Source organism: Sipha flava, unplaced genomic scaffold, assembly GCF_003268045.1.
Source record: "Sipha flava isolate LNK unplaced genomic scaffold, YSA_version1 69_pilon_pilon, whole genome shotgun sequence".
In the NCBI taxonomy this organism is placed as follows: domain Eukaryota; kingdom Metazoa; phylum Arthropoda; class Insecta; order Hemiptera; family Aphididae; genus Sipha; species Sipha flava.
Genome location: NW_020273609.1, coordinates 133,698 through 152,578, shown reverse-complemented (window position 1 = coordinate 152,578; position 18,881 = coordinate 133,698). Strand labels below are relative to the sequence as shown.

The 18,881-nt window shown below is 25.6% G+C and overlaps 1 protein-coding gene across 6 annotated transcripts in view; it reads left to right on the top strand.

Annotated features, from left to right (window-relative positions):
* The window catches only part of LOC112692059 (diuretic hormone receptor-like), a 100,362-nt gene that overhangs the window by 18,110 nt on the left and 63,371 nt on the right, over positions 1-18,881 (top strand). For all 6 annotated transcript variants that reach the window (XM_025566582.1, XM_025566581.1, XM_025566585.1 and 3 more), the window contains exons 5-7: positions 6,691-6,784; positions 9,751-9,844; positions 9,907-9,987. In XM_025566582.1, coding sequence (XP_025422367.1) covers positions 6,691-6,784; positions 9,751-9,844; positions 9,907-9,987 — 269 coding nt within the window. The remainder of the gene's footprint in view (positions 1-6,690; positions 6,785-9,750; positions 9,845-9,906; positions 9,988-18,881) is intronic.

Genomic DNA, 18,881 nt, shown 5'->3' with positions numbered 1-18,881 from the left:
TGTAACTATAAATGGTTATATAAATAAAAATAAAATATGACATATATTTATAAATATAACTTATAACTAAAAATATATTGAGTACAAATTTTAAATTTTAAGAAAAACAAAATATTCTGTGTTCAAAAAATTGTCCGCAAATTAATTAAATACACATTCACTAATTAATTACTTCCATATATATAACTCAATGCAATATATATCTCTATTATAAATGAGGAAGTATCTCTGTCTGTTATAAACCGATTTTGATGAAACTGGTACGAAGATAAATTAAAAATCGGAGAAGAACATGGGCCTTGTCGCGAAAAAAAATTAAAGAGAAGCATCAGTAATAAAGCATGAGTGTCTCTGAATGGGCAGTTGTTATTGTTTTATTGTTGTTATAACGACACGAAAAAATAATAATCTAGGTACATGGATTTTTTTGCTATCGTTAATGTTCTTCGATAAAATACATTAGTTTTTCCGGTTCTTCCGGTTTTTCGGTAGGTATTTTACTTATTTTTTACTTCAATATGCCTTGCAAATGTAAATCTAATTTAGAGCGTAGTTCTAGTGGAGCTCGCGCTGAAAAAATTGCTAGAAGATAAGAATCTGAGGAGTAGAACCAAACCCGTTTAACTTTAGTTGCTGAGCGCTACCTATCTAAAAGAACTGCTGGGACTGTAAGGAAAATTCAAGCTTTTAGATTTCGCATAGATTTTGAAGGGAATTAAGGTCTGTCAGATTTTAAACGTTAAACGTCAAACTTTACTGGTAGCTGTAGAAATCAATGAAGAGTCGCATAGATGATGTGTTTTAAATGCTAAACGGAAATCACAGAAGAGACGTACATTTTCATATAGTACATGGGAGTGGTTTAAGTATTCTACTTTTGATTATGACCCTTTGATCGACTATATTAACCATCGATTAATTCTCATAGAATGAATGGATAAAAAGTGTAGCCATGATAGAGCATCAAATTTGAAAGAAGGAATACCGGGTTTGTACTTTTCTGACAGTAAAGTTTCATTTCTCCACTTGTTGAATCAGAAAAATTCCTAAAATCTTTACTTTTGTAAGATATCAATGAAATATTGTTATTTTATAACAGAATTAAGAAATATAAAGTTTGCCTTCAAATGAGGTCGTTTGGTCCTGATAATGAGGTTGTTCTGCCTGAATTTTCAAATACATATTAATCCATGTCAAATTTATTACAGGATTGGCTCTTTACTCTCTACATATGATTAAATAAAATTTTTAAAAATTCAAAAGAGATAAAAAACGCGTAGTATGTTTATTATTTGCAAAATTAGTAAGGATGGGTCGATGTCACTTAACGATAAAATCGATATTACATAATATTAGCATTAAATTATTTTACTGTGGCCCACCACAGTACTATTAATATTTATCCGCCGATTCCAAGTATCGGTTCTAGGATAACCCACCCCTAAAAATGATTATATAAATAATATAACTATATGTGACATATTCACATACAAAATAAGCCACTAGTGTTGTTATTTTAGCTCAAAAAAACCGTACACTAAATATTGTATGTAGATAGATTTTCAATTATGTTAATATGAAAAACTATAAAAGAAAACAAAAACATGAAGAAATAAATTAAAAAATTTAAAAAAAATTAAAAACGAAAAGACAAAACAAAAATAAAATAATTAAATTAACATTTTTAATTAAAAAATGTGTTAAAAGATATCGTAAAATTTCTTTTAAAACTGTACACATACTAAGCCGGATAATTTAGCTATATCAATAATAATAAAAATATAATCAACCACTTCATTGTATTTTAACCTTTCATTTTTGTATTCATGTGTACAATTAATAGAATTATTAATCTATCAACCTTCAAACAAAAAATATATTTTAATAATATTATATAAATATTTTTTAATTATAAACACCATTATAAGTTATGTTTATTAAATATAAACGAAACGTATCACTTTAACATTAGCGTAAACAGTGAGGTTTTTAGTAGTGCTTAGCTCCCCCAATCCAATGTATCACAATATTATTTTATTTTAAAATTTCGCAGTCATTTCGCAATCATTATTGAATGAAATAAATTGTTTGCAATTTTTAAGTGTGCAACATTTATGAATTATTTTATATTTTTGATTTATTCAACAGTGTGAAGAATAATGTACCTCATAAACTAATAAAGTAATGACTAATTTAATTATGGTATTCAATAGTATTTTATTATTTTTTTAATTCTAAAATATGAGAATATAACTGATATCTGATACACCAATATATTATTAAAAAAAATTATAAGTTAATACGAAATTAATAAATAATTGTAAATGTATGTCAATATAATATCAAAATTAATTTTGTGCTAACATTTTTAGTTGAAACAATAAAATGCATTATAATATTATTGATTACTCTTTAAAGAATAACGTTTAAATTTCCGTTGCTTTTATAAACTCCAACTTATCGTCATTAAAAAATATAAGCTTACATTTTATATTTTAAATGAAAGTTAAATTACTTAAAATTGTACTAATATCGTTAACAATTTAGGGTTTGTGTATGTCTATTTGTGTATTTTATAGCTTTGCGAGGAGTTCTTGGTGCTACAAAATCTCTAGTGTCTTAGAAATACGTCTTTGCTAACCATAACGAGTGAAAATATTTTCTTCATTTTTATGATCAGACATAAGCTGGTCGGAAAATGAAATGTTTAATAATATCTAAGAATAAAAAATAATGACAGAGATTTTGTAGACCATAAACATATTGAACTTATGTTTCCTTATATTATTATTGCTTCACCAGTTTTACAATTAATTGTTTAATATCTAAAATGTATCATTACATTTTAGCAAATTATTTATTTTAAGAAGTTATTTTTAGCAAGATATCATTATGATAAAAATAAACATGGACCAAACATTAATGACACACAATCAACTATTGACATAAATCAATAGTGTGACTAATTATGGGTTTTATCATAGACCTAATATATAAAGTAAAATACTTAAATTTATTAGTTATTTCTTATTGATGATGGAAGTGAACAAGTTTTGTGTAGAATTGTCTAATGCGTTTGTCATTTTCATTTGTAGTCTTATTGATATGATGGATTCTTATGCTAATATATATATATATATATATATATATATATATATATATAATTATATATTATAATTTATATTTAATAATAAATAATATTAATATAAATAATTAATAATTAAATAATAATATGACTATTTCCTCGCACCTTATAATCCTACTTGATACATTGTTTATTTATTTTTGTTAATTTATCTCATATCTTTTATCACACAATAATATATTCCAAAGACCTAAAACTGCTTATAACGCCTTTGGTTTTCCCATACTAGCTCTGTCTCTATCGCATAGATGTTTACTTCATTGATTTACATGACAATCAATCGTTATGCGTGGTCCATTATATAATAGGTCTATGAGTTTCATGATTGTTTATTATCTGATTACCTGTTATATAGATAACTAAAGCCTCAAAGGCACCCGTCAAGGGACGCAACAGGTACCTTAAGAACAGTAGGTTTATTTTTCTTAAAGAAATAATAAATATATAATTTTATTCAGACTATCACTTGTTACTACCAAACATTAAAAAGTGTAATATTTTTATTACATAATAAAAATCATTTATCATTAATATTTACATATTCGCTCGCTGAAGCGATATCAGTGATTATCCCAGGTGAGTGTTATTGTTAAATGGCGATAAATATATTTGCTCGGAATGGCCCTGGGATTTTATAGAGGGAAATGTGTCTCGTGCTATTGCGAGTCCAGAATTAATAAAATCCACTGTTTGACTGCGGGATGGATAACCCAATAACCTACATTTTGAACTACCTTGCCGCAGAAGGAAATTCGGGAGATTGATTTAGTTTACGGTTTTCGGTGAGACGTTCTTCCCGACTAAAGACAAACATCACATCGGGACAAATATCAACTTATTGCATCACACACGCTTGACCGTTTTTTTTCCATTTGATGTCGTAGTAGGACTGTTATCGAGTTATTTAATGTAAGCTCGCTCGTTGATAGTGATATTTATTTAATGGATAGATACCATAGGTGAAACTAGACATCACAGTTTTAGACTTGGTGAATAATTAATTCTTAAAGATATCACAATATTTTTTTATTGATAATAGTAATATATATAGATTATGAAAAGATGAAATATTTTGGTGGTGATCACATTCAAAAATATACCCGGGTTCTAATTAATTTTATTTATTTATTACATAGAGCCTTCGCTCACCAAGTCCCCTTGTATTTTATAATTTTTTAACTACTGGAATATTTGTATTGCAGACTTTTTTTTCATTTTTTAAGGTAGATATCAATTTATATTTTATGTACCATGAAAGCAATCATATTAAATTAATATTATATGTTATATTTTATGCAAAAGAGAAAATATTAAATATTTTTTCGTATTATCCTACAGACTACAGAGAAACAGGTACATCACAGGATAGGCTTTATGATAACCACAGATCTTATGATATAAGACGTGGAATTTATTTTTTATAACACTATCCGTTCTTTGATAAACAATAAAAATTGTATTTGTACAAATATGGCCCCCTCTGCGGACTCTGGCTTTTTCTTTAATAAATGTATATCTATACTATACAAGATAGCGAACATTTTTACATTTTACATGAATAAAGTGAAGCCCGTTTTAATCTTATAGTACAGAATTGATATCTGTGAATAAATGTAATAAAGTTATTAGTTATTAATCAGACTAATCAGAACTTGCATATAATATAAAAATTGAAGATTTAATTGATACATTCAAAAACCTCACTCCCGTGGACAAAAGGATGGAGTTGTAAATAGTATAATAATATGTAAATAAGGATTTCTTAGATATAAATTGTGTAAGTTTAAATAGTATTTATTTTTATATTTGCATATTGAATTAAATAAATAATTTATAAAATTTAAAATATTTAACTATACTAGTAGTCTTTAGTATAAGAATCTTTGGTTCACTTTTTTAAGGGGCCCCCTCTGCGGATAAAGTCTGCGCACGCCTATGGACATATATGGATTAAACATTTTCGCAACTTCGTGATGACTGATCGATAACAAAACTAATTAATTGACCGAAATGTGTTATTATCAAATCTTATAAAAAACCGTGTGGTCATCATTAGACGACAGTTTATTTTGAGTTATAACATATAATTAGATTTGACTTAAGCCTTAGGGCGTTAGCCTTCAATTATTTTATTCTACACTCCTCTTGTAGATTTTTAAAATCTTTCACCCGAGGGATGCTCATCTCATAAATTGAAAAATTTGATGACCATTTTTTGTGTACTTAGTAAATAAACTATACAATTAATGTGTAATGATTATTATTTTATAAATAATAATAATTTATATTTTACATGATGATTGTTTTTGCTCCCTTCCAGCAATATGTTAACGCTCCCCCTCCGTATTGGGAAAGATAAACGAGCTTCTATAATACGAATAGACATAAATTTTGACTTGAAAGTTCATGTTAATTATGTTATTTATTTAAGAGCGCCCTTATACTAACTGTGCCGGAAGATCCCATTGATTAGGTTAGGTTAAGTTAGTATAAATTAGGTTTTATTTATAAGGGGTATAAGTACTCCTTATAGTTTTGTTTATAGTAGGTACTGTGTTAAGAGATGTTAGAACGTGTAGATACCTAAATTTCATGAAACCATATAATATTTAATTATTTAAATGTTGTCTATGATCGAACGAAAAAGCAAATGATTTTTAATGAATTTTACTCTAATTTATTTAAAAATAAAAATGATTAATTAAAATAGAATTTACCTATTTGTATCAATATTTGATTCCTATATATAATTATAATTTTTATACCATTTAATGAAATCATATAATATTTTAAGTGATGTTTACCTACTTTAAATATAATGGAAATCGACCCCATAAAACGTCGTAGTGTTAAAATATAATAATATACTAGCTGTTGTTATATTACGATTATCACGTTGAGTTTTTTGTTGTTTTCATTGTATAACTCTATTTCAAAATCGGACAAGAAATCCTACATTTTTGTTATCGTTTACTTGTTTTTATATAAAAGTTCATACTGACTACCAATCTCTAAAATATTTAAGCCTGGAAATGTTTTAGCCACTCCTGGAAAATACTTTAGAGTAGTTTTATTAAGAATTTTTCTTAAAAAAAATAAAAAAAAATATTCAATTTTAAATTTCTAGAGTTGATAAACAATATTAATTTTTTTCTATTTCAATGTTTTATGTTATCTTGAAAACGTATGCGTACTCATATACCACGAAAAAATGTTCACTATAAAGCCGTCCGGTGTTTATTATAATAAATTGAATTATTTTAACGTACTTAGAAGTGAAGAATAAGCACAACTGTGAGTTCATTAATAATTTCTTCATCGTAATAATATATAATAGTAAGACCAAAAGACCTAATATATGAATTTCCGTTTTGTAAACGTATATAGAATTATCACTTAAGTAATTTGATCAAAGACTGTTGATTATGGACATCTCTGTCAAAGTTCATTAGGTGAAATTAAAATATTGTTAAAATGGTTAAAATAGATAATTTAAGAATTTACCATTCTAATTTCTTAATTTTTTTTTACTTAACGTTTTGCAGGGATTTACGATGCTTAAGAAACACAATACACACAAATTTGATGTGCACTTATATTTTATCAGATTTTACATGGATCCTGACATCAACGCTACAGGTTTGTAAATAATTTACAAAACGAATTCCAATGAGGTTGCTTTCTTGAAATATATTGTTTAAAGTAATTTGTAACAAGTGAACACATGAATTAAAATAGTATTTTGTAATTTAAATTATTCCATGTTAAAGAAAATTCATTTTATTCTTAAAATCAGCTTTATATGTAAACAAAATCAACAGTAGGTATATATATATATATATAATGTTTAAATCGTCATTTGATTTTGGTTTAAAATAATTTATTATAACTATAAAGAATAAAGAGTTTTTATTTATTTGAATAATAATAATAATAATAAAACAGTTACATTTAAATGCAACAAGTAAATCAGTAACTCATATAATTATTTTACATATATTATAATAAACATTTAAGTTGAATGTTACATCAGACACAAATTATCGACGTAGATATATTCCACTAAATGTTGCTAAAAATTATTTTTTAATCGAGAGAAACAATGATTCGTCATCGCTTTTAAATTTAAAATGTATACTATTTACGCAAAGAAGAAATGACATAGGGAACCTAAATCCGTTTTACATGTAATTACATGTAATATATTTTTTTTGTCTCACAGATAATATCAGTATAATCATAGATTATAAATGTGTTGTTTAGATTAAACAGATCTATAAAATATACGTAAAAAATATCTCTTTGTTCTAATAATTTACAAAAATATGTCTTAAAAATGTATGTGAAAAAAAATGTAATTTATGTAAAATAAATAACTATTGCTTTTAGTTATTTTTTTGAAATTTTAAGTTTTAATATTTCAGAAAACGGTATTGTTGTTTTAAAATGTATTAAACGTTCTAACGAGAATTTATTTTTAAATTAAAATCAATGTGTTCAGTATAAATTTAAAATCAAACGAAAATTCTTTGATTTAATTTATAACCAAATACCATACTTTTATCTTCTTAAAAATACTTCACAAAATATATAATTGACTAAACACTAGTTCGGTGTCATTTAAAAGTTTAACAGAGGGACGCCATAGTATAATTTATATATAGAATCATTATTAAAATTCTGCTTAAAACTATATCGTTCAAAAAATTTTAAGGAAATTATATTGTTTTTTTTCGTTCATATTAGAATAATTTACAAAATGGTCATTAGAGTTTGAAAATTTTATTTACTTTTAAATGTTATACAGTTATAAATATATGTGTGTGTATATGATATAAATTATATGGGGAACTTCACTCATATTTTGTTGTAATTTATTGGTGTATAAGTGTAGTGAGCCGGTCTAATCAAAGACTAACTCAAAATGTTTTAACGACGAAGTCACCTTTTGTTGCGGTTTTTACACGTTCGATGGTAAAAGTTTGAAATAAATAAAAACACTTTTTAAGTTATAAATGTTATTTTATTATTACTGAAACACAACGTAATGTTAGCCCGATAAGTGAACATTGTAAGTTTAATAGAACCGGTCTACTCATAAGTCCGGTTACATTGTATCTGAATAAGTGACACTACGTCCTTATTTATACACAGATAGTTGGACGTAATGCGTAAAAATAGTTTTAGAACAAGGAAAAGACTCTTTTCGTTGCTCTTTTAACAAAAATAATATTAATATTGCCAATAACTTTTACTAATAAAAATATATCCGTTAACCTATTAGCTAATAATCCGTCTTCCAATATAAAAGTATCTTAATAAATAGTTGTTTCGACAACGCTCAAGGAAAATAGGTTAAGGAAAATATTAAAAAGTGTTTTAGGTTATGTCGTAGTGACCTCGGTTACTACATAAGTTTGTTTATTTATTTGTTTACTTTTTATTGATAAAAATAAATTTTAACGTAGGATTATCTTAATTAGGACCATTATAATGATATAATATCAAAATGTCATCAAAATATAAATAAAATGTAGCAAAATTAATAATTATAGTTATTTTGATTTAAAAACCATCCTATTGCTTTTGCATCGACTTTTAAGAATATATGCCGTTTTGTTTTCCTGACGAATTTTTTATTTTTTTACCAGGAATTTGCTTACTGTTCTCGTGATTCTATTTTGCGTCGATGAATAACAAATTTTCGTGGCCTGAAAATTTTACAGTCTTTCTCCATATATTTGTTAACCATTCGATGTACATTTAGATGGTTCCATTCGTCTCGCTGGAAGGGAATTTATTTTTACTTTTGACTTGCGCAATTCGTACCATATCGGTGGGATTGGTAATCGGTGATGGATTTCATTTGCGGGTTCTCATGGGCCTCATACGTTCGTGACCCGTTACACATCAGCTGCAGTCACACTTCACCCGATCACTACTATTTCTCTAATGATATCGTTTCGAATTTCCAGTCTCTGATTTGATAAAACAGAAGCGATCAATTACATGAATTTAAATTTAAATGTTAATTTAAATGATCGCAATTGATTCGATTTGTGTACATAACTCACGTTACGTAGTATATCTTAATGGGATTTGAATTTCAACAAAATGAACACAGAAGTTTTTCATAATACATTTTGATAAGCCTGCGCTCTATGGGAAACTCAACATTGTTTTCCTTTATTTAGTACAATATTTTTTATTTTTTATCTTTATATTTAAATCTGATATTATTCTGGCAATTAAGAAGGGTGTTATTAATATTAATGCCAATTTCTTTGTGTTTCATAAAAAAATAAAATGTTATACGTTAATCATTTTGCTACCTTTTAAATATTTAGAAATATTTTATAAACATAACTATCTTTATTCGTAATTAAATTATTGTACGTTACACAGTTAAAGTTGAATTATTAACATTCAATTTATTCTCATTGGTGTGTTTTGTAATTACATTTCACGCAGAACACCGACGAGCAAGCGTTAATTTATGAATAATGATTTTGAACACCAAACGGATTATGCTTCTTACTAAAACTACATATCATGTTTACAATATAAATTAATGTATTTTGTATAATAAAATTAATTTGTTACAGGAATGGCTAGCCGACAGTAACAGCGCTTGTGTTTTGCTCACATTTTCATTACATTACTTTGTTCTGACCAATTTTTTTTGGATGTTTGTCGAAGGTGAGAGTTGATTAAACCGAAAGTTTATACATTAATACTCAATACGTATATATATTTTTCAGGTCTTTATTTGTATATTTTGGTCGTAGAAACATTTACCCGGGAAAATATCAAGCTACGCGTTTACATGTTCATTGGCTGGGGTAAGTGTTTTTTTTTTACATTTTTTATAAATAGTGGTGGTTTGCAAATCATTATAGAAATAACTTTTGTTAATAATGATTAATGGATTATAATTTTTTTTAATTATTTTTTCTAAAAAAACAGCTAATGAAACCCAATTAGTATTTTATTGTTCTACTACAATTTTAATTCAGATCATTACATAAAAAATCTTCAGTTCACGAAGAATTATAGTGAAAATTATAATTAAACTCCCCTTTGTATGTAATTTATATTTGTTATAATAACACCATTTATTTTTATATCCTCAAAATAATTATTATTCGAGCCAAAATGTGACTGTCAGTAAGTTAAAATTTAACAAGATCCATATAATTGTAATTCAATTTTTAAATATATAAAAAGGATGGAGAAGAAAATTGATGTAATTATTGGGTTTATTAATTTATAAATTTACGTTCGAAGATTATTCAGTTGTCTTTGAATTATATTAATTTAGCGAGATAAAAGCTTTATGAATAATGTTCTCTCACGAGTCACAAAATTGTGTTATCAGCTATTACATGCAGTTTAATTTTCATAATAATAATAATAATAATAATAATAATATATAATATAGTTAAATTAAGATTTAATAAGCTCTTTTACTTTTGAACATAAGCTATATAAATTACCCAACATATTAGATACCAAAGTCTTGCGTAAGAAATATTTATACATCTTTACTATCATATTTTAATGAACAAGATAATTATTTAAAGAGTATATTTTCTTCAAAAACGAAATAAATGAAAATTATCTTAATATTTTGCATTTTAATCGGCTTTGTATTAATTTGTTTTACAAAATAAAAAAAAATAAAAACTGAGCAATTTTCATATTATTTAAACTATTTTAATATAAATGTTTAATTTTATTTACTTAGTAGTTTTATATTGATTTTCTTAAGGAAAAATACTCTCAATATTTTAATTTTTTTTTTTTTTATATAATATAATTACAATATTATTTAAAAAAAAAACAGAAGTAGAATCCTTCGTTACTGAGTTCCTGAAAAAATAGTTTATGGTATTAACTAGGCTTTTATATATATATATATATATACAGAGTGTTCCTTCCTGAAATGGTTGAGGAAGCTAGTATACGTGTACTCTCTGGGCTACACGTTTCTTATTACCTATTGGGTATAAAATATATTTTTTTTAAATTAACAAAATCATATTGGTCCTTAAATTGAAACTAAATAATTCAAGTCTTATGTAAATTAGCATTTTTTTTTTTCTAAAACAGAACAAATTAACTTTCTTTTTTCAAACTAAATTTTGTAAAATAAAAGTTTAAGCTATTAATTTCATTTTTATGTTATTGTCACATACGATGTACTTGAAATTAATTTAAACTTTTTTTATTGAGTTAATACCTGTTAGTGCTTATGTAGTTGGTGGTTCTATTAAATGTTTAATATTCAATTATGTTCATTGAAATGTATAAATTGACTGGAAACAATAAATATAATATACTTGATACATTTTTGATATATCAATTTTTGCAGTTTATACTGCACCTTGTTTGTTTGTTTAAACATTTTCATAAACATCATTGTCCAGTGTTCATATACCATATTATTTTATTAAATATATGGGATAAACCCTTTAGAACATATATACATATACACATTAATTGTACAATTTATGATAAATATTAAAAGTAATATTAAGACAGTAATTTATAGGTATGGAAGATATAAAGGGTCAACATTGGCGTTTTATATCATATGTCTGATAGGTTTATTTTTAAGGTAATAATTGGAGACAAAGGAACATAAAAAGGAACAACTGATAAAGAGGAACGTTGAGGTACTCTAAGACAAATGAAAAAAAGCAATTAGGAGAGTCGATATTATCTTATATCAAATTATATAAGAATTTAATTCCCGAAATATATTCAGTATACACACAATACGCTCAGCCAAGGAAACCAAACCATGTTAAGGAACAACAGGTCTATAGTCATGGGGTTCACAAGGAATATTCAATCTAAAATTAACATATCTCATAAATTTTCGCTGAACACTTTCAAGTATATTTGGTTGTTGAAATTTCAAAGCTGCAGAGTGTTACAGTAATTGACAAGGTCTATAGATGCTTTACAAATATCAATGGTATGTCATAAAAATACTTAGATGGCACGGGTACCATGAATTATTAAAGGAGAGGTATTATGTTGAGATTAAAATTGTTTGTTGTAACGGATTTTAATAAGTTTAAATTAAATAACAAGCATATTATTTTATGACATTAAAACAACTTGTAAATATGAGAAATTAAAAGTAAATTGATTTATATTATTTGTGTTAATTATTACACTTTTGATAAATTTAGCTTCCGCACTACTTTGCGATTTTTCATGTGGGTTGAAATGTTTTCTGGAAGAAACAAAGGAAACACGTCGCTGCGAATAATAACAATAAGAGAAAATTCGTTATTCTTCATAATTATATACTAATATCCGAAATAAATAATTTAGCTAAGAACAAACGTGATGCATCAGCGTTACCGTTATCTTATTATTTGATTATGCCGATTCCTATCAAAAGTTCTTTTTCGACATTGTTCACAAAAAATTCTTTAAAAGGTGATAGCTTAATACACGTTATTAGATTATTTACTACGAATGGTTATTTATTTGTAGACTTTTCGAATACGATTTGACTTTTACGTTTCATCAATATATTTTAGGACATTTTTGACCTATTTCTCGTATTATGACTAATTTCAGTTGATGTTGAGAAGTCATTTTCAGTATATAAAAACTTATTGGTAGACAACTGTCGATCATTAAAATTCCAAAACTTAAAAGAAATACTAATTGTACAGTGCAATTTAAATATGTAATTTAATTTTTAATTCAATTTTTGATTTTAATTTATTTTTATTTTTTGTATTGTAATTGTAAATAAAATTTCATTTTTTACTCATTTTTTAATAATAATTGGAATTTATTTAATAAATGATGCATTTTTTGATATTTTTAGGGCATTTTTTTGATATTTTTAGGGCATTTAATTCCAAGCCCTAATAATCAATATATTATGCGAGTTATATATACCGTATAATATTAATATTTTAATAGTTCTTAAAAAATTCTAAAGTTCTCAGACAAATGAGTATTAAAAGAAGTACATAAGCAAAAACTGAATTTTCTTTATTGAATTGGAAATTTTTGGGAGGATTTTTCTTAGTTTATCTTTCCACTTTTATAGGACTACTTATATACTTTATAGAACAATTGAAAATATTAAAATTAGATTACCATTTATATCCGATTTTCGATTTAACAAAACTTCGTATGAAATATTTGATGCAATTTTTCTACAGGAAAGTGCCGAAGAAAAAATACTTCACTGTAAAATCAATACATTCTTTCGTTTCATTCAGAATCTAACAATTCTATGATTATTCTATGTGTCACAAACACAACCAATTTTAATGAAGTACGGAAATTTAGTTAAAAAACTTCATTTAGTTATTGTTGAATCTTCTTTATATTGTTTATTAATTAATGCACATCTTATGCTAGACATTATTTCACTGAAATTACCAAAGTTATGAAACAATGTCTGCTATTAGTTAATACATTCAAATGGATCAGGTTTCTATTGAAAAAAGAAGTTGTCGAAGTATAGTTATATTATTGTCTTAATAGACGCGTCAAAACACCATTCTCAAAAATGATTTATTTATCGATTCACTATTTTATTCTAAATTATGGTGTCAAAACTAAAATACTCGAGTTTGACGAGTTGTTAGTGAAAACATCGTTACAATCTACTATGAAAATATTTCAAAAGTTTTATTTTGCTGAAACTTATAAAAAGCAATAGTTTTTTCGGCCGATAGTAATAATACAAATTTTGGCGGTGTTACTACAAGAATAAAAAACGATGTTTTTTAAGTTAAAAGAACTAATTAAGACGAATTTGATTGGAATTGGGTGTGCTTCATATATTTTATAATTATTATTATAAAATTTAATTTATTTTATAAAATTTAAAATTTTTTAATATTATTATTATTTTTTTATTTTTTTTATATTTTATATTTTATATTTTAATAATTCATTACAACTTACTGCAGACACTTTGCTATTAACATTTAAGCGGTCTTGGGAATCCTTCAAGGTCACACATTAACATATTTTGTTAGCATAAAATACTTATCTATATTAGGAAATTCAAAAATTCGGTAGTTATCACTATATAAAGCCTATGGAAATGTTTGAGGGACGAAAGTCTTATTTTTTTTATCTATTGAAAAATGTTCAGTCATATTTAATTTTATTTTTAAAATTCATCGTTTTTTTACAGTATTTTTTCAAACTCAACTTGAACTCTTTTTTTTAAAGTTTACAATTTAAAGTTGTTGAAGCAGCTGCGAATTTGTTTATTGTTGAAATTAAATACTATATAGACACATGAGTTTTAAAATTGATTCACGCAATATTAACAATTTTATGATTTCAGGAAACTGAATTAATAAAAAATTTAAAAAAGGAATCAATTTCAACACAAAATATGTACCTATAATAACTTTTAGATGATTTTTTTTCTGCCGTTGTTTAGACTAATCGAACGGAAAAATTTAATACTATAAATTCAACCACAAGTTCAAAAAAATTTCATGGATTACTTTAAAAAATATAGAAAACGATTTCTCCTTAAAAAATATTTCGAATACAATCAAATTGATAAAAACTAGAATTTTTAGTATTAGCAGACTTGGGTAATATTCCGAAAACAATATTCAGAATACTGTATTCAGAATATTTTTTAAATATTTCGAATACTTTTTAAATACTTTTTTTGAAAGTATTCAATAAAGTATTTTGAATACTTATAACGAGTATTCTGAATACTGTATTTCGAATACCATCAAATCATCTCTTTTTTAAATAATTTTATTACTTTTCCGTCGTATCTTGTATAAGCTAATATCAGGTATTTATTATTATTGTAAACCATAAACTATAACAATTATGTAATATAAAAATACAATAAAATCACATATATTTAGTCTACAATTTCAAATATTTCTGTTGAGTGAACATCTATTATTTTTATAATATGAAAACTTGAAGTATTTTAAAAGTATTCGGAATACTTTTGAAGTATTCTAAATTATGTATTCAGAATAAAATTTGTATAAAGTATTTGAATACATATTCGGAATACTATTTTTTGTAAGTATTCGAGTATTTATTCTAAATACTTTAAAAAAGTATTTTACCCAAGTCTGAGTATTACATTAATTAATATAGAATTATTTGGTGAGTTTATTATCATTATAAATATTTTACAGAAAAATCAAATGGTGAAATCTTTTAACATGCTGTATGAAAAATAGATCTATATTTTTTAAAATATTTTTGCAGATATTTATGATTTTCGAATTTAAAAATCGTTGTGGAATTTTTAATATGTATTCCAGGTTTTAACATAAATATTGAGCACATTTTCTCCGACATAAATGACTTGTGGACTGATGATAAAAGCCGACTTGATGTATAAATTTATAAAGCCATGTTGGTCGTATAACAATTTTTCACCGAGAACTGTTCTGATTTTCATCATTTTTGTATGGAAATTAAGATATTTTTAAAATGTATACATTCATTCGAAAAATATTTACCTGAGGATTCATGAACTGTAATATTAAATACCGATTGCATCAACTTCGAATACTAGTTAAATCATATTAATCCATATTATTAATATTAATAAGTGCTAAAATATATTTATAATTTATAGAACTGTGATCAAATACCTACTCAAGAAAGATTACTATATAATTTTTGTAAGTTATTTTGTTTAGTTATCATCGAAGCATTAAATATTTATGCATTTCATTGAAAAAATATGTTTATTTATAATAAAAATTATACCTTATCTTAGTTCCATATTTTTGTATTTTATATTTGGCTACTTATACTATATTTAACTAATTAATAAATATGATAAATTTGTATTATAAATGAATTATCACCGTAATTGTTCACGGAAATTTTAATTTTACACAAGCAGTTGTGTACAATGTCTATTTATAGATTAATTATGATTATTATAACATAGTTCCATCAATTATTTAAATCATGTGCACATTTGTTTTTTTTTTCAATGTTCTGTTTATATGCTACCTATAGATTTTTTTGTATTGAAAATTGTTATTTGGAATCAAACATCTAGTATTTTATGAGATCTCTATACATTACGGTTAAAATATGAGATAGTTCATATTTATAAAAACTAATTTGTTTCAATTTGTTAATTAAGAACTGTAGCGTAAACAAATATTCTACGGAATGCATAACAATGACGAATCATTAAATTAAAAATATTAATTCAGATGTTGATCGAGAAATATAAGCAAATACTTATACATTTTTAATTAGTATCTGTTGTTATTTTTTATAGTATAATAGTTTTGAAATATTTGTCATAACAATATTTAAGTTTAAGACTGTTTCACAGTTACAAAGAAGATTATTATCGATAAGATACATTATCGTTTATGCGATAATATGCATTGTATGTACATTATTGTACGAATATGTATAGAAAAATTTTATCTTCTTTATCTATCACTATTTAACGATGTACATATAATGATGACTTATATTTTAGGTTTATAGTAAACATGCGCGTGTCATTTTTCCGGTTTATGCAAGGTTTTTACTTAAATAAGACTTACAAAATCGTTCCGTTTCCGCGTTAAGAAGTTTCCGTTTTATTGAGGTTTAGCGTCTATATAAAACTATAGGAACGTGTCAGGACCATAGAAAAATTCCGTATTGGATAGTTTTCCATTTTATTCAGGGTCCGCTTTAGACAGTTTTCACTGATTTGTTTACACTCCAAGTATTTTAACGCTCTGACAGAAACGAAAATTAATAAGAAGAAGTTGGATATCTGGACGGAGGTAGCCCAGGGCTGTAAAAATTAAGAAAAAAAGACGTTTACTAGAATGTAAAAAATGGGTAATTAAATAAGAGGTGATTTGGATCACAAGTAGCTTTTTCATGATAGAGAGTATAAAGAAGGCTTCCTCTTAAATTTTTCAATTTAAGGAATAGCAAAAAGAGTGGTAGGGAAGTAGACTGTATCCGATTCTGAGACGAGCGAAGGAGACAATTAGATGTCTAAAACATTTAAACCAAGGGTGGAGGCGAATATTGTGAATTGTATTTTACGCCAGGTAGCATAGTTAAGAGGAGAAAGGACCTTTTCAATTTAATTCAATGCTTTCCAACAAAATAATGCATTTAATTGGCAGATCCGTATATTCATACAAGGACTTACATTAATGTGTTCCTGGATTAACGTCGTATATTAGTAAGGAAACTCAAACAGCTGATGGATTCACTACAGTATATTCCGGAATCTGGGAGTCAAAAGTACTGGAAAACATGGAAATCCACGTTTGCTTTTTAAAACGATACTATTGGAAACGGGTATCTTGTCGATTGCAGAACTCAGAAAACGTAACCCATTGGCATCGGAATCAGGATTTTAGACTTGAGAATTACATTTTCGTGTTGTTAGAAAGGGTGTGCGAATTATTAACGTTGTTTGCGGACAATATTTACTCAAATACAAACGAACGTTAAAGAATTGAGAAAAATCCGGTTTTTGAAAGTTGTGGCATTTTTTCTGTGAGCATTTTTTATTCTATTTTAGGGATTTTTTTTCATTCTTCAAAATATATTAGCCTTGAAGAGAAAACTCCTACAATCAAACAAAACGTACTTTTGGAAAAATTTTTTTCCTTCGGACGATTATATTTTCGTTTTGTGGATATCTTCGTTCTTTCAACAAATATCACCAGATAGGTTGTATAAGAAAACATGGAAACTTGTATTAATGGACGACGAATTTATTACGTACGTTATCCCTAACCTAACAATTTTAATTTTTTCAATTTGTTTATGCAAATATTTTGTATACTATATATATATTTATACGTAGTATACGCATATATTCGTGATCTTACCGGAAATTATATACCAACCATTTATCTGGAAAATTTAATTTCGCAAAAAATAATTCTTTATTCTACCTAAGAGACAAAACTACTTTCTTGTCTATTTTCTTAAGCAAATATTTACCATGCAATTCAAATGAATTAGTTTGATCACGAGAAAAAGTTCAAAAATTCAAATTGGCAGAATTTGGTATGTGATTAATTTAGTCAATACGAATTCTGGCCTGGATAATATGAGAAACTTATTCAAAACGAAATATTTCATGTGATTCCATTTGAGCCGTTTAAATACATATTAATATTTACAATATTCAAAACAACTGAATTTTTTTTAATCACGAAAAATTCCATTTTCAAATTCGTACGTTATAATAATTATGATGAATCTGTAATGAATTAATTCATTAAAATGGAACCATCCTTTATTTCATGTTTTCCGTGTTTACCTTAATAACCAAATTAATTATTATAAAAATATAGTATCTAAAATATGTCTGGTCCAGTTGGTTTGATAAATGACTTTTTCTAAGGAGAAATAGATAAAAGCTAAATCGTTAGTACTTGATGTAATAAAAAATTGGGTACAGTTAATAAATTATCGGTCGTTTTAAAATAATGCTATACTCGTACGTTACACGTTCCATCGATTAGCCACCCGCCTATTTTAATATACGCATATCATCGAAACGTCTTCATTCATTTAGTTGATGCATTCAATTTAAATACTTTACTCCAAATAAAAAGTGGTTATTGTAGCTTAGATATTTGCTTATCGTTTAATATTAACACCTTAATGAAATAATAAACATTAAAGGCAGGAAACATTTATATCCACTATTTATACATTTTTCAGTAATTGTTTAACGTTATCAAATTCT